Genomic DNA, 18,553 nt, shown 5'->3' on the forward strand with positions numbered 1-18,553 from the left:
GAATACAATGACATTGACTACAACCTAGAAGTAGCAATAACAAACAGCAACGCAACAGCTACAAAATTGCAATTGCAATCATATCAGTCCACTGGTCTTGCTGAGAAAGTACAGGACGCCTCCACTATACACCTGCCCACACCAGTGTGGGACTCCTAGTAGGAGAGCGATAAATAAAGACGGTGCAATGCATAGGTTTCAATGCTTTAGCTGCAGGTGGAGACTAATTTAAATAACCAAATAATTTTAATAAAATTTTAATGGGGTTTTTAAACTTTACAGACCCAGAGACCACCAACCCAGACTTAATAATAATTTTCATTAAGAACCTTAAAATATCTAATGAATAATTATTAAAAAAAATATCATTATATAAAAATAACGGATCATTATGGAAGAGATTTCATGATTTATTCTCATGCCGTTTCAAACTTTTGTGACTTTTTTCTTCTTCTGTGGAACATAAGAAGAAATTCTGAAGAATGTTTAAACTATTTTTATTTATACAATGAACAAAATGTAATCAAATGTATAAAAATCACTGCATATCTTCACTGTGTAAATTAAATATACATGTATTATTATTAAAGTCTCTCAAAAGTGATTTAGTCATGAACAGTGAGAGATTTTCTCTTTTTTGTTGTTTGATTAACATTAATGACAGACGACAGCACATCACTTTAAGATCGAATGCATGGATCCAATATACTGTTACATATGCGTTTTCTCTCTTAACTGTTTATTTTCACTGAAGACATAAATGACTGTTTACAAGGACGGACATTTTGACACCTAAGTACTGTATGTGTATTTAACCGTTCAAGCCCAATTGCACTGAAAAAAAGCACTCAGTTCAGTTCTTAAAGGTGCTCTAAGCGATGTCACATGTTTTTTAGGCCGAAACATTTTTTGTCCAGCAAACATCTCCTCACTATCCGCTAGCTGTCTGTTCCCAAAACACACTGTAATAAACGCGGTCTCTGTAGACAGCCCAGGCTCCAAAAAATGGCAACAAAAACAAACTGGCCCAGCCTGGACCACGAAACATAACGAACGGTGTTCCAACCAATAACCGACAAGAATGATTTGGGGGTGGGGGTTGAGGGGTTAGTGCGTGTGCACATGAAGGGGGGTGTGGGTGGAGGCGAGAGAAGCATGAAGAGGGAAGTTAGCTAGAGGAGAGATGTCCTAGCCAACGACAACGACTAACGTTAGAATTATATTCTCTTGAATTTTGATATGGCCGACACACGACCAAAGAGACTACGTTAAGATCAATAAATAGCAAAGAATAGGGAAAAAGAGAAGGAATGCGTGAAGTCCCAAATTTACATTGGAAAAGCCTTTGACTCCTTCATGACTGTTTCAGGAAGCACAGAAGGGAGGGGGTGGGGGGACGGGATGAGGAGGAGGGAGGGTCGAGCTAGCCTCCGTTTTGTTTGACAATACTTCGAACGTCAACAAGAAGTGACGTCACCCAACTTCGCTTAGAGTACCTTTAAGCGCTCTGAGTAATACGCAGTTCCTGTACACACGCCTCTCAGACAGAGCACGCATATAGTGAAATGAGTTCTCTTTGAGCGAAGTTCTCTTTCGCTGCTTGTTGCATTTCAATGGGTTAAAATCACTTGTTTTTAAACCGCAATGCTTAACGTATGCAAACGATAAGCTTTCGTGACCATACAGCACAGCAATGTCATGTAGTGTTGTCAAAAATATCAATATTTTGATATATATCGATACTGAAATATTATAGTGAATATAATTCACTCCGGTTAGATAGTGTTGGCATGACCGGGTCTGAATTTCGCCATGGGATTGCGCATAATTCTACTCATTCCCGCAGATTTTGTGCTCACATCCGAAGTGCAACACATAATAAAGCTGCCTCTGACATACAAGTGCCAGAATCAGCTCTTCTTCGTGGCTTATTAATTGTCAAATACACTAAAAATAATGTCACAATGCCCCTCTCGGTGAGTAATCACGTAGACACAGTCGTAAACAATTCAGGAATGTGTAACAGAAACATTATTTTGGATCTGTACGTGCGTCAGCCGTCAGGTCTTCATTGAACCTTGAGGCAAAATCTAAAAATCTAAATCAAAACATTTGGGAGTATTTGGAATATGGAGCTCAAACTGAGACACAAAATTAGCAAAAATAGATAAACAAAAGCCTATGGATAATCAAGTAAACCTATAAGTTGCTTCAGTCCAGTAAATGTTCATCTTGACATGATTACTAACAGTATAAAAGTTATTCTTGCTTTTACATTATGAAAAACTTCACAGCAAAAAGACACAACATGAATGTGGACATTTATAGAATCACTGAAAGGCCGTTTACTTGCTAAAAAAGTATAAACTATCAGAAGTCATGTATAGAAGATAGTGTACAACAGGTTTTGATCATGGAGGCAATTTAGAGCCCTTAAAAATCTCAAATATAATACAGTAGGCTTTATAGGGTTAAGAACATTAGACAATAGTTAGAAATGGCATTAGAATTTAAGAAAATTCCATTTTTTTATATTACAACCTATGCTCTCCATTGACCTTCTGATTGAAAACCCAGGCAGCTAAAGAATCAACATACCCAGCATAATGTCTACAACTTTTTAATTTCTTAGAACTTTATTTCGAAACTATCATCAAACTTTGCAGACCGCAGTAAATTCATTCTTAAACCAGACCAGTAATGAAACCTTTGCAAACCTGGCACATTCTCCCTCACCCCAGGGTTTCTTAAAGGATTAACGGGCTGTATTGTGAAAATGTATGACTGGCACACCAATCACTGGAAGTGAAACCGATTCCATGCTTTTATGGATCATGTCTACGAGTGTCTGCTGAGAAACAGCCGCCTGACTAGAAGTGATGAGCCACACTCTCTGAGCCTGCTTCCACTAAGCCTGCCAAACAGGAAGGGACGCCCATATATGGGCACCTCTATTGTCTCTAAGGCACAGCTCCCTTAGCCGGCGTCTCCATGACAACCGGATAGAACTCTAAGCCAAACCTCTACTCATAGAGATTCAACTGTTACGATTTAAACCAATCATATAACGGCTACAGGACAAAAATATCAACCAGCAGCTTCTAGACGTCTCTGCCACACATCTTATAGAGGTGAAGACGCAAAGGCGGTCTTTGTTAGAAAACTAGGGCACAGATACACAGTAAAGCATCAATAGGAAGTGCATGTGTTTTTTTGTATTATCCATAAACAGCTGCATTTTTTTTTCTAAAAACACTCATTTATACCTTTATACCTAAAATCGAATAAATAAGCAAGTAGTTGATGCACAGTCTGGTTTGCAGTACAATTTAGACTTTGCATTCAATCCAAAGTACCCTTTAACACCTTTAATACTATTAGCTTTTCGGAATATGGAGTAGCATGCATGTATTGTAACATGGCATTTGAATATGGTAATCACCAGTGCAAACTGGAACAAAAGCAAACCGCATAGTGCCTATAATTCAGATCACACACACAACAGTATTCATTGCACAACAGTTGATGTGGATCTGCAAGACTGAGTCACACTACCCCCCTCCATCTCCTCTCTCTCTCTCTCTCTCTCTCTCTCTCGCTCTCATCACCCCATCTACTTCCCGCCCCGTGCCTCAATATCTCATATCTCTCGTCTTTGACTCCTCTCTACCGGGATGTGCCCTTCTGAATCAGACAGCTATATCTGAATGCAATTCCACCTCGAAGCCACAAACACACTCCGCTCCAGGGGTGCACACACAGAGGGGTGCTTTATTGCATGGAGAGCTTTCACACGTGCATGACTTGCTATTAGTTTGTTTTTATCTGATGTGAGAAGTTAATTATCTTCTTTTAACAAATGTTCAATCGACAAAGAGAAAATGGGAGAATGTTTGAGAAGGGAGTTCACATGTCCACAAGAAACTATTCAGAGAAGCATTTGCTGTTGCATAAACCCGCATGCACATATGATCATTACCTGATCCAGAAGGAGACTTGCTGCGTCTGGAAAGGGCAAAGCTTCTGGGAGAACTTCTGTTTAAAGACCCCATCTTCCCATAGGACGTTGATTTCATTACTCGGCACTCTGTCACACAACAAAAATCACATTACATAGTGAACTCCAAAAGTCCGAAAATCTAATGAAGGTACTACTATTTGGTAGCTGAAAAATGAATGTGCATTTCAGAAAGTTTTAGTAATTGGTATGTTGCCCTTCTGCTATCTATCAGAAAAGAGACCAATGTTGTTTAGACCCTAATGTCCTGAAAGAAAGGTCTGGAATGACATGGGGGTAAGTAAATGATGCTGTCAACTAGCTGATTGCTTAATTTTCATTATTTCAATAGTTGTTAATATCACACCACCAAATGACTCTCTAGTTTGATTGCCATCTCAAATCCTCTTTAAAAGTCCTCTAAAACTCAAACTCTTCCCGAAGATAATCCTTAAACTGAAGCACTAAATTAATCCTCCTTCAAAAACAGTCTGCTTGTTCAAGCACATTTATGCAAGTGTGATCAAAAAGATGGCAGTGCCTTAACCCTAAATACAGATCAGAGACTGGGGATTACATTATATTCTCTGCAGACGAAGTGCTGCTTTGCTTCTCGTATGCTCCGTGTTTATCTGTCACTTTTTTTGCTTTTTCTGCAATAACTCTGTGTACATAATAAATTCAGAGAGCAATATAACTGTGACACCAGGTATGACAGTAAATGCCACAGTCTATTAAGGCAGGATTTATTGAAGGGCAGGATGTCACTCTACTCTTTGTTTTCATGGAGTTATATTTAGAGAGCAAGTTTCAGCCCTTATCTCTCCAGTACTAACAAATCATCTCCTTATATACAGTAAAAAGATGCTTTCTCACAATTATTAATCACAGCCTTACATAATCGTCTTTATCGACAATACCTTAGAGTATTATGGATCAAATAAAAAATAAAATAACATGGGATATCACTGACAAACTGCTGTTATGGGGTACCATTCTGCTCATATTATATTAAATATGTGTTCTTCAGGGAAATCTTTGTCGTCAAAGACTGCCATTTTGGCTCCGTCCATCTCGCCATCGGCATGCTTCATATGTTTCTCTCGGCTCGGCTCTGATCAAAACTCATTAGAACGGCACGTGTCCCTCTACTAGTGCCTTCATAATTAAATCTATACTCATCATTGACTGCACTCGCTCTAATTCACCATGATAAATCATCTGATATTCTTCATTACATTTGTTCTGCACAATGCATCTCTAATTCGGTAATAGCCACTGGTAATAACTCAATGAAAATATAATTATAAATAATATGATTATAAATTAATCGGTCAGATAGATATATAGGCTTGGGCATAAAAAAGACAGAAAGACGGAGAGATGGACAGACAGAAATATAGACAGATGGCAAATAGATGGATACTTTGATGGAGAGATAGACAGACACACAGATGGATAGATAGATTGTCTTTTGTTATTTGATTAACATAAAGGACACAGACTATTAGGCTGCTGTCACTTTAAGACGAATGCACAGATCCATTGATACAAATTCTATTTTCTCCTGTAATTGTTAACGTTTGCTTAAGACATAACCGACTGGGTTTACGTGAATACTCGGCAAGCCCGGCATTTTGACATATTTTGCGTGTATTTGACCGTTTAGGCGCAGACCCGGTGAGTTAATATCAGAAATGTCCCATTTTACGAAAGTCACATTACATGATTCTACTGATATGCAGGGTTTTTAAGGAGGGGAGGAAAGTAATGCGGCACAATAATCATCGTTGTAAGCCAAAATCATAGATAGATAGAGGTCTATCTATCTATCTAAGTGGAGACGGCAAAAACCCTGAAGTGGTTGGTGTAGGCGTTAAGGGGGAATATGCCTTTCTTTTATATTCCACATTTGTGTGATGAATTTTTAATGGACTCATTCATAAGTTGCTTATGAACTAAATGTTAACAGGATGTTCTTCATTCAAGATGGGACAAAGACAAAGTTTCTGTGTAGGTGGAAGATGCCATCCACACAGACCTTATGCTGATGAGATCATGATATGTAGTGTTCTTTTGTTGAAATGGACACAAAGGAAACTACTGAAGAGCTTTACCGCTCTCATCCAACAGGAAGTCATCCTGGTAACGGAACTTCTCCGGGCCGCATGCGATGTAGATGTCCTCCTCCCCGAAAAAATCTTGAAGGCACATGACCTGCGATTGGAAAGAGAGAAAGTCATTAGCAGCATTAGATCCATTACAGCATCTGAATGTCTATTAAACAAAGGCTTAAGGACAGAAACCCTAATGATCAAAGAGCCCAAATCACAGATTCAGCCTTCCTCCTTCAAAAATGAATGAGATGCTTTGGTCGTGATCACCACCCAGAAGGCTTTGCTGAGCACATCTCTAATGTCTTTTTAAGATGAGTAACCACCAGCCCTGTTGCTGTTGATTGCCCCTAATCAAGAAGAAGTTAGATCTACAAGCCAAGCCTCATTTTTTTCCCATCAGCCCTTTGGCCGTCTATGGGGACGGGTGCAGTGAAAACCTTTTTAAAGATTGATCATTTCAGACAATGAATCAAGGGGACAAAAAGTAAACAAATGCATATATAATCAGCCTTGAGCACAGCACAAAACACACATGGGGAATACACAGGCCCTTTTCAGAGAAGAACCATGACATTATTCCTGTTTTATGACAAAGTATGATTTCTAGCCCCCTAAAGCATGAATGGAGGGAACGGATGATTTTTCATTAGCCAGATGGACATCGTTTGAATTGAAGGAAGAGGGTACAAACACTTTTAGAGAAACTTGATTTTAGTTTATTGATTTGATTTGATTCCGAGGGGATTGGAAACAGATATTGAGATTTTTATTTGCTATGTCATTCCAGTTATTATAAAATGATTTAAGTGAAAATAAAGGATACCTTGTGAAATGTGAATAAGAGAACACAATTTTTGCATTTTTTGAAGAAAATGTGAATTGGTCTCAGTGGTTAAAGCATGTTTCTATGCAGTTGGCAAGTAGTTTTGAGCATTTTTAACATGTTGCTAGGTAGTTTCTAAGGTGTTCTCTAGGCCCTGTTTACCCCTGGTATTAAGATGCGTGTTGATCGACCGGATCACAAGCAGACGAGGGAGACACCTGGTGTTTTAATCCGTCTCTTTTGTCCACTTTCAACCACTTCTGTCCTGATTTCTTCGAGGGAAGGATCTATGAATGTGTGTAAATGTATGGACTTTTTCAGATCTTTCCATCTATTGGATGAAATAAGCATGCCATAGTATTATTTTTTCCCTACTATGGAAGTCAATGGGGTCCATCAACTGTTTGGTTACCGACATTTTACAAAATATCTTCCTTTGAGTGCGGCAGAAGAAAAAATTCATACAGGGTTGAAACAACTAGAAGGAGATTAAACGGGATTCATTCAGTAACGAAAAACTGCTGTGCTGTGTGTTGCTCGGAGATGCACAACAGTTCTACAGTGGCTTTGTTGTAACTGTTTTTATTGGCGAAATTGAGCAAAGACAATATTAACAATATTGTGTCTAAAATGTAGCACAAAATTAACTTCTTGTTTATTGAACTGTTGTATAAAATCAATTCCACATTTGCAATTGTTCAGATACTCGGGTAAACAGCTTTCTTGCTCGTGTGATACTGCTATATTATACAAATATAAGACAAAAACCCATTCAGGGGCATTTTTTCCCCCAATATCTTGAATTTTAGGGGCATATAACTGCATTCTAGACTTCATCACAAAGTCAGTCATTGCCCTGCATCTTGTTCGTCACTAAGCAACTGTGTGCAATGCAAGATTATGTACAGGTCTGAGCTGGGGTTGTGTGCGTTAAATGCACTAATACTTTTTTAATCTTACCAAATTAATGTGTAAAATCGACAGCCCTAATTGTAATATACAGATCTATGATATACAGCATCACACCACGTCTTATTGCCATCTTCTTCCAGTCTAAAGAAATGAGGTATGGTTAACACTGATTGGCCAACGTGGTGAAGCTCCTTTCACTAATGAGAAACCTTTCGGCACGCCAATTTCTCCGACCTGCAGCTATCCCTGTCTCCTTGATGCAAAAACATGTTGTAAATAGAAACCTTTAACACTGTTGGCTGACAATAAATCACATTTAACTAATCTTAATTTAGGCATTGGTCCACCCTGTTTCTCCAAGATCCACTCAATTTAAAATGTCTGGCCTTGCCACTGGTTTAATCATGTTGCTGGGCAGTTGCAAAGGTATTCTGAGTGCTTTAGCTCAGGCAGTTGCTAAGGTGTTGTAGCAAAATTCTTCTCAACAAGCTACAAAAGTGTTTTTACTGATTTGTTTAAGAGGATAGTTCACCCAAAAATGAAAATTCTGTCATTAATTACTCGCCCTCATGTCGCTCCAAGCCCGTAAGACTTTCGTTCATCTTTGAAACATAAATGAAAATATTTTTGATGAAATCTGAGAGCTTTCTGTCCCTTTATTGACAGCTACGTAACTACCGCTTTTATGCTGCGTAAAGTTAAAAAAAAGATTTGTAAAACAAATCCATATGCATTGAGAGCTTTAGTCTAAATTTTCTGAAGAGACACGATCGCTTTATGATACAGATTTAATGTAGGCTGTTATTCACATATAAACATTCATCAACTCACACATCAGTTTTGGTAAACGGAAGCTCAAGCATGTTTGCTTGATTTATGAGAACCAATGAGGTTCATTCTCGTGTTACGCAGCACGTTTGAGCTTCTGCGAGAACCAATGAGGTTCATTCTCGCGTTACGCAGCACGTTTGAGCTTCTGCGAGAACCAATGAGGTTCATTCTCGCGTTACGCAGCACGTTTGAGCTTCTGCGAGAACCAATGAGGTTCATTCTCGTGTTACGCAGCACGTTTGAGCTTCTGCGACAACCAATGAGGTTCATTCTCATATTACACAGCACATTTGAGCTTCTGCAACAACCAATGAGGTTCATTCTCGTGTGTTACGCAGCACGTTTGAGCTTCAGCAAGAACCAATGAGGTTCATTCTCGTGTTACGCAGCACGTTTGAGCTTCTGCAACAACCAATGAGGTTCATTCTCGTGTTACGCAGCACGTTTGAGCTTCTGCAACAACCAATGAGGTTCATTCTCGTGTTACGCAGCACGTTTGAGCTTCTGCAACAACCAATGAGGTTCATTCTCATATTACACAGCACATTTGAGCTTCTGCAACAACCAATGAGGTTCATTCTCGTGTGTTACGCAGCACGTTTGAGCTTCAGCAAGAACCAATGAGGTTCATTCTCGTGTTACGCAGCACGTTTGAGCTTCTGCTGCAACCAATGAGGTTCATTCTCGTGTTACGCAGCACGTTTGAGCTTCTCCAAGAACCAATGAGGTTCATTCTCGTGTTACGCAGCACATTTGAGCTTCTCCAAGAACCAATGAGGTTCATTCTCGTGTTACGCAGCACATTTGAGCTTCTGCATGAACCAATGAGGTTCATTCTCGTGTTACGCAGCACGTTTGAGCTTCTGCAACAACCAATGAGGTTCATTCTCGTGTTACGCAGCACGTTTGAGCTTCTGCGAGAACCAATGAGGTTCATTCTCGTGTTACGCAGCACGTTTGAGCTTCTGCGAGAACCAATGAGGTTCATTCTCGTGTTACGCAGCACGTTTGAGCTTCTGCAACAACCAATGAGGTTCATTCTCGTGTTACGCAGCACGTTTGAGCTTCTGCAACAACCAATGAGGTTCATTCTCGTGTTACGCAGCACGTTTGAGCTTCTGCGAGAACCAATGAGGTTCATTCTCGTGTTACGCAGCACGTTTGAGCTTCTGCAACAACCAATGAGGTTCATTCTCGTGTTACGCAGCACGTTTGAGCTTCTGCATGAACCAATGAGGTTCATTCTCGTGTTACGCAGCACGTTTGAGCTTCTGCAACAACCAATAAGGTTCATTCTCGCGTTACACAGCACGTTTGAGCTTCTGCATGAACCAATGAGGTTCATTTTCGTGTTACGCAGCACGTTTGAGCTTCTGCATGAACCAATGAGGTTCATTCTCGTGTTACGCAGCACGTTTGAGCTTCTGCAACAACCAATGAGGTTCATTCTCGTGTTACGCAGCACGTTTGAGCTTCTGCAACAACCAATGAGGTTCATTCTCGTGTTACGCAGCACGTTTGAGCTTCTGCAACAACCAATGAGGTTCATTCTCGTGTTACGCAGCACGTTTGAGCTTCTGCAACAACCAATGAGGTTCATTCTCGTGTTACACAGCACGTTTGAGCTTCTGCAACAACCAATGAGGTTCATTCTCGTGTTACGCAGCACGTTTGAGCTTCTGCAACAACCAATGAGGTTCATTCTCGTGTTACGCAGCACGTTTGAGCTTCTGCATGAACCAATGAGGTTCATTCTCGCGTTACGCAGCACGTTTGAGCTTCTGCAAGAACCAATGAGGTTCATTCTCGTGTTACGCAGCACGTTTGAGCTTCTGCAAGAACCAATGAGGTTCATTCTCGTGTTACGCAGCACGTTTGAGCTTCTGCATGAACCAATGAGGTTCATTCTCGTGTTACGCAGCACGTTTGAGCTTCTGCAAGAACCAATGAGGTTCATTCTCGTGTTACGCAGCACGTTTGAGCTTCTGCAACAACCAATGAGGTTCATTCTCGTGTTACGCAGCACGTTTGAGCTTCTGCGAGAACCAATGAGGTTCATTTTCATGTTACGCAGCACGTTTGAGCTTCTGCAACAACCAATGAGGTTCATTCTCGTGTGTTACGCAGCACGTTTGAGCTTCTGCAAGAACCAATGAGGTTCATTCTCGTGTTACGCAGCACGTTTGAGCTTCTGCAACAACCAATGAGGTTCATTCTCGTGTGTTACGCAGCACGTTTGAGCTTCTGCAAGAACCAATGAGGTTCATTCTCGTGTTAGGCAGCACGTTTGAGCTTCTGCAACAACCAATGAGGTTCATTCTCGTGTTACGCAGCACATTTGAGCTTCTGCAACAACCAATGAGGTTCATTCTCGTGTTACGCAGCACGTTTGAGCTTCTGCAACAACCAATGAGGTTCATTCTCGTGTGTTACGCAGCACGTTTGAGCTTCTGCAAGAACCAATGAGGTTCATTCTCGTGTTACGCAGCACGTTTGAGCTTCTGCAACAACCAATGAGGTTCATTCTCGTGTTACGCAGCACGTTTGAGCTTCTGCAAGAACCAATGAGGTTCATTCTCGTGTTACGCAGCACGTTTGAGCTTCTGCAACAACCAATGAGGTTCATTCTCGTGTTACGCAGCACGTTTGAGCTTCTGCAACAACCAATGAGGTTCATTCTCGTGTTACGCAGCACGTTTGAGCTTCTGCGACAACCAATGAGGTTCATTCTCGTGTTACGCAGCACGTTTGAGCTTCTGCGAGAACCAATGAGGTTCATTCTCGTGTTACGCAGCACGTTTGAGCTTCTGCAACAACCAATGAGGTTCATTCTCGTGTTACGCAGCACGTTTGAGCTTCTGCAACAACCAATGAGGTTCATTCTCGTGTGTTACGCAGCACGTTTGAGCTTCTGCAAGAACCAATGAGGTTCATTCTCGTGTTACGCAGCACGTTTGAGCTTCTGCAACAACCAATGAGGTTCATTCTCGTGTTACGCAGCACGTTTGAGCTTCTGCGAGAACCAATGAGGTTCATTCTCGTGTTATGCAGCACGTTTGAGCTTCTGCAACAACCAATGAGGTTCATTCTCGTGTTACGCAGCACGTTTGAGCTTCTGCGAGAACCAATGAGGTTCATTCTCGTGTTATGCAGCACGTTTGAGCTTCTGCAACAACCAATGAGGTTCATTCTCGTGTTACGCAGCACGTTTGAGCTTCTGCAACAACCAATGAGGTTCATTCTCGTGTGTTACGCAGCACGTTTGAGCTTCTGCAAGAACCAATGAGGTTCATTCTCGTGTTACGCAGCACGTTTGAGCTTCTGCAACAACCAATGAGGTTCATTCTCGTGTGTTACGCAGCACGTTTGAGCTTCTGCAAGAACCAATGAGGTTCATTCTCGTGTTAGGCAGCACGTTTGAGCTTCTGCAACAACCAATGAGGTTCATTCTCGTGTTACGCAGCACATTTGAGCTTCTGCAACAACCAATGAGGTTCATTCTCGTGTTACGCAGCACGTTTGAGCTTCTGCAACAACCAATGAGGTTCATTCTCGTGTGTTACGCAGCACGTTTGAGCTTCTGCAAGAACCAATGAGGTTCATTCTCGTGTTACGCAGCACGTTTGAGCTTCTGCAACAACCAATGAGGTTCATTCTCGTGTTACGCAGCACGTTTGAGCTTCTGCAAGAACCAATGAGGTTCATTCTCGTGTTACGCAGCACGTTTGAGCTTCTGCAACAACCAATGAGGTTCATTCTCGTGTTACGCAGCACGTTTGAGCTTCTGCAACAACCAATGAGGTTCATTCTCGTGTTACGCAGCACGTTTGAGCTTCTGCGACAACCAATGAGGTTCATTCTCGTGTTACGCAGCACGTTTGAGCTTCTGCGAGAACCAATGAGGTTCATTCTCGTGTTACGCAGCACGTTTGAGCTTCTGCAACAACCAATGAGGTTCATTCTCGTGTTACGCAGCACGTTTGAGCTTCTGCAACAACCAATGAGGTTCATTCTCGTGTGTTACGCAGCACGTTTGAGCTTCTGCAAGAACCAATGAGGTTCATTCTCGTGTTACGCAGCACGTTTGAGCTTCTGCATCAACCAATGAGGTTCATTCTCGTGTTACGCAGCACGTTTGAGCTTCTGCGAGAACCAATGAGGTTCATTCTCGTGTTATGCAGCACGTTTGAGCTTCTGCAACAACCAATGAGGTTCATTCTCGTGTTACGCAGCACGTTTGAGCTTCTGCGAGAACCAATGAGGTTCATTCTCGTGTTATGCAGCACGTTTGAGCTTCTGCAACAACCAATGAGGTTCATTCTCGTGTTACGCAGCACGTTTGAGCTTCTGCAACAACCAATGAGGTTCATTCTCGTGTTACGCAGCACATTTGAGCTTCTGCAACAACCAATGAGGTTCATTCTCGTGTTACGCAGCACGTTTGAGCTTCTGCAACAACCAATGAGGTTCATTCTTGTGTGTTACACAGCACTTTTAGCTTCCTCAAGAACCAATGAGTTTCATTCTTGTGTGTTACACAGCACTTTTAGCTTCCTCAAGAACCAATGAGTTTCATTCTCATGTGTTACACAGCACATTTGAGCTTCTGCAACAACCAATGAGGTTCATTCTCGTGTGTTACGCAGCACGTTTGAGCTTCTGCAAGAACCAATGTGGTTTGTTCTTGCACATCAAGCATGTTCGGTTGCGTTTCTGTTTATGTTCGCTTATCAATATTTATATGTGAATAAAAGCCTAAATTAAATCTGTTCATCATATAGCGATCAAGTTTCTTCAGAAAATTCATATGGATTATTTTTACAATCTCTTTATGAACTTTTTGATGTGTCAAAGTGGTAGTTGCGTAGCTGTCAATAGAGGGACAGAAAGCTCTCAGATTTCATCAAAAAGATCTTCATTTGTGTTCCGAAGATGAACGAAAGTCTTAAGGGTTTGGAACAACATGAGAGTGTAATTAAAGAAATGTTTTTGGTGAACTAACCCTTTAATCCATTCAGAACACAATTGCTTAGCAGCATGCTAAGCACTCAGAAAACAAATTGTAAGTCTGATTGCTTGCAAATGTAATAGCACACTTCTCCTCAACAAGCTGCACAATTTGAGGTATCATTCAGCACAAACAGATGAATTATGCAGCAAAGTTCAGTACCTAGAGTTAAATGTCACAGAAGTCACAGATTAATGCAGATCAATTTATGGCATTTTCAGGCGCAAACAACATTAGTTAAATGGCATGGCACAGTTTACAACATGTGGTGTAGGTTACTAAGATACGAGAAAAAGAAGAGGAGGATAAAAGGGGCTGTTCTGAGGACTATATGTCCAAACAGCAGGAGCTCCGGCCTTAAGGATCAGAATTTTTCTTATGTTTTTCACCAAGCCGGTTCCACATCAGGGCACGCCACGGATCGGAAAGACCTCTGGGATGAAGGTGATGTGCGCAAAAAGTGAGGAAGTAAGAGAGATGGAAGCAGCAAAGCGTCAAACACAGGCTGACGGAGATAGCTGTCTCCCAGAGCAAAAAAGTAGCTTTGATGTCGCAAAGAAATGTAAAAACAAGTTCGCTTATGCAACGACTGTGATCAGAAGTTCTCTGTTTCTCTAAGTGGAACAGACAAAGTGATCAAGCTGGCACAATAAACGGCAGAGATATCCAAAGATTAAATGCTTATAACATGGATTATTTCTGAACAGCAGCTTTGATGGAGATGTTAAAAGTTTGGCAAGGACGTTAAATTAAATCTTTTTTGTTTAATTTTCCATTAAGCATGCAATAAACTTCAAAATTTTAAATTCTTCATTATTTTCCCTGAAAGAAAGCATAACTTATTAAATTAAAATGGTATGTTTTTCAGGTTAGATGGGCACAGTCTCCCCCCAAAGGTAACTGGATAGTTAGTTCCCGTTTTGCAATGTTTCAATTGCGCCATCTAGAGGAAAATGTGGGGTAGCGCATGATGGGGTTTGTCTTCTGTTGTGCTGATGTAGAGCAACAGACCTTATTCACAGCAGCGCCATCTTTGATTTTTTTTACGGGAATGACAGCGAGGCTGTGAGGGATAGACATGCATCTCTTCAGTATGTTGCACTGTTATTTTAAGTGTTTTTGGATTGTTCTGCTTACGAAACTCAGCAAAAATATATTTCCAAGAAATGTCAGTAGACAAAAAAACTCCAGACAATATGAGCTGTGGAAAATTATAAGTGATGTTGTACAGCTTTTTACACGGTAAGTTTTTCTCTCACAGCCTCGCTTTCCTGCTCTGAATAAAGTCTATTCAAAACATTTAATGTTCTTTATTATTTGCAGTGAATATGTGCGGGTTAGATTCATTACAAGAATAGAGTATTTACCTAAATTAAATAGTGCAATGATTTATGAGACTACTAGGTGTCGCTGTTTACATACACTAAGAAAACAAGAATAGCAATGAAACGCGCCATATTTTTGCATGTAAATCTAATAAAAATTATCTGGCAAACTTGATTATCTCATTTATTGATTCAGAACTTCAATGTTAGTCATAAAACACTCAAACATACCAATTCCATCACTCTTTCACGCACAAAACTAGGTCAGAAAATGTGTCTTATACAGCACCCTTATTAGCATGAGCAGTACATGTTTCAAATGATTAATTATATCAATTATAATTATAAAATTGAAATATGTTAACATAGAAATTAAAGTTTAAAACAAAGATACTCTACCGTAAAATAATAATAAAATAATAAATGTCAACTTAAGATGAATAGGATGTTTTTTGAACAAAAGCTTAAAATGCTGATCTAATTTGAAGAAAAAAAATAAATGTGAAAAATGATTGACTTTTGGACCCCACTGAATAAATGAAACTAAATTTTGTGTTTTGAAATGTCTCTTCAAGGCAGTGTTTTGCTGCAGTACAGATGCTCCATCTTGTTCTCACCCTCGGCTCTGCTAATTCAGCAAGAAAAAAACTGTGATATGCTATTTTTAATCACTCTCAGGAAAGTTTCACAGAGGAGCAGAATTCTGTACAAAATGTCTGGAACTACTTGAGGAACTGAACAGAAAGTGAGGCCAGTCTGGGTTATATCTGCACAAGTACAGACGTCATCAAAAAGGAGGACAATATGAAGGTATGAGGACAAAAAAAAAGTTCCAAAAATAATCCAAAATTAAGGTGATGTAAAAATATTACATTATTTTGGTATGAGAAAGTGGAAAAGCTGATCACCAACCAGATATTTTTTCTTTAACATGTCATGATATATGGCAGAACCTGATTTTACCAAATGCAACATGTTCTATCAACATCTTTGTTGATCCTGAATCAACATTCCAATCAACCAATCAGATTTGAGGGACAAGTTTACAGTTTATGTCAAGTTTAGGCTTACAACCATACAGGCTTAGGTGCTTCTATGTCAGTGTTATTCACCTATCATTTCCCTTTGATTTAAGAAAATTTATGGGCAGGATTAGGGTTATGGTTAGGATTACATTTTCGAACAGGAATGTTGTTCCAGGATCAATAAAATATGTTGACCCCTAACTCTGCAAAATCTGGACATGTCATGATATTAGCCCAGTTTTAACTGTTTTCATCAGTTTGATTTTATTTAAATAATCATATTTTCAAAATACATTTATTCAAATTATTTAGAATCACCATGAATCTGGTTATTGTGTATTTAAAACACATTCAGTTTATCACTACTATTACAGAAATCTTACCTGTTTCTTCCCGTTTCATTTATGTATGCATCACATGAAGTTTATTAGTTTCTGTTAAATAAACAATGTGTTAAAGATTTGTAATCAAAATGGATGGAAATTTTATATGCAATTCAAATACATAAATCTTAAATGTAGGCCTACAGTATGTCAGGTTTATGTTTTGTTCTAAGGACTCTTATGTTGATATTCTGTTTTGCTTCCTTTAGTTCCTGTTTCCCTGCTTTGTTTAGTTTCAGTTTCTTTGGTTACTGGTTATGTCCTTGTTTGTTTCTATAGTTATGTATTATTTTCACCCGTGTTTGTTTTAACCCTGTATTTATAGCCCTGTGTTTTAGTTGTTCTTAGTCAGGTTTCATTTAAACATAGTGTGGTTTGCATTATTCTCAGAGTGATCACTGGATTATTAAGAAAGATATTATTTATCTAATATGAGTGTACTGTCAAAATGTAAAAAAAAATTGGAAGGTTTTTTTTTATTTAAAACAATGCTATTAAACAAGTTTTTGTTAATTGAATTAAAGCTGAAATAATAAAAAACATAAATAATAGATATAAACTTAAAAAAAAAAGTGAAATGTTGCCTTGGCAGATAGCTGAAATAAAAACAAGTTGAAGCACTAAAATTACTAAAAACTAAAACTGAAATAAAATAAAATGAAAAATAAATAAAAATATTTAATAAAAACATAATTACTAAAACTTAAACTAAAATCTAAAATATTAAAAGCTAATTCAAAATATTAATGAATACTATAACAGTAAATAAATAATACTAAAATATCACTGGTCCACAAAAAGAACAATAATGTGTATTAAGAAAATAAAAACAGTACATTTTTATGCCATGTTGCCCTTTAAAACTATTTATATAAACTGTCTTCAAATACATGAATGTTAGAGAGAGACTAAAATATGTAAATGTTTGTGAGAGCAGCACCATACAGTCATTGGTTGGACAAACAGAAAGCCCCGCCCCAAACTCATGCCATTGGTTGAGCCAGGGTTGCTATGTCAGGCCGATCAGAGCCAGTGTTTTTACTTTTCAGGGAACCTACAAACAGATTACTGATAGTAGTATCTGCATATTAAACCGAGAAAGTTTAAAATATTCGACATAAAAAAACACACTTCAACTCTAAACACAGACAGCCCTCGGGTAACCTCACTATCCTGAGCGGCGCTGTCCTTGGTGCTGAGCGTCTAGCACTGCAACAGAGACATTTTTTCCATCGACAAAGCGAATAGACCCACAAGATGTTATACCATGTGTTTGCTGGCAAGAGACAGAAACAAGCTATGTTTGCAGTCAAATGTGGAGAGAAATAGCAAGTGCCTCAAAAGTGCAGCAATAGACACAAACAAAAACAAGGGCAAAAGCGTCTCCTCCCTTACTTTCTCAAAGTACTCATTCAGGGTTAAAGTGCAAGTACCAGACTGGTGGTTAATCCCGTTCGTATCAGGTGATGGGACCCAGATTAGTTGTGTCCCGGTCAAGAGGCCAGAGTGGAATCTGTTGCCATGACATAGGTGAAGTGATGTGACCCGCATGAAGGATCCAACGAGATGCCAGCTCATGCTTTCACACTCATCCTCAGCCCATGTGGACGCCCACAGACCTGCACATGCGTGCGTGTGTAAAGCAGCAGGGAGTCTGTAGGGGTAGAAATGTAGAACATCACACCGCAAGCTCATATACAGCCATCCTACACACATATGTGCGTGTTTGTGTGGGTGTTTGTGTGTGTAAATGTGCGTAGAGGGAGTGAGGGAAGAAAAGAAGGCCTAACAAAATGAGGCGGTATGACAGCATTATGATCGTGGGAGGCTCATGTCTCATCAAAACAGGCTGGTCCTTAAGCAGAAGAAGCTTATCAGACAACAGATTGAAGTAATGCCCACCTCCATCTGAGCGTTCCTCAAGCCTCCGCACAGTGTTCAAAATAACTGATGTCTTTAGCTTGTTTTGCATTCGGATGAGATGAAACGCAAGATGAATTTGACGCCGTGACATTTGATAATGTCACATTTGAACCTGATGACATAGTTGGGTACATCTTTTAGGTCCAGGACTTTCTTTCTTCTGTGGAACACAAAAGGAGATGTAAGGCATGATGTTCACGTTCTTGTTC

The 18,553-nt window shown here is 39.7% G+C and overlaps 1 protein-coding gene across 2 annotated transcripts in view; it reads right to left on the bottom strand.

Moving 5' to 3' along the window:
• Positions 1 to 18,553, bottom strand: part of dclk1a (doublecortin-like kinase 1a) — a gene marked incomplete at both ends in the record, with an annotated part of 51,606 nt that overhangs the window by 22,934 nt on the left and 10,119 nt on the right. For both annotated transcript variants that reach the window (XM_081353755.1, XM_081353757.1), the window contains 2 exons: positions 3,980 to 4,087; positions 6,115 to 6,214. In XM_081353755.1, the coding sequence (XP_081209881.1) occupies positions 3,980 to 4,087; positions 6,115 to 6,214 (208 nt within the window). The remainder of the gene's footprint in view (positions 1 to 3,979; positions 4,088 to 6,114; positions 6,215 to 18,553) is intronic.

This window comes from Scardinius erythrophthalmus (genome assembly GCF_964197995.2).
Source record: "Scardinius erythrophthalmus genome assembly, chromosome: 23".
Classification (NCBI taxonomy): Eukaryota; Metazoa; Chordata; class Actinopteri; order Cypriniformes; family Leuciscidae; genus Scardinius; species Scardinius erythrophthalmus.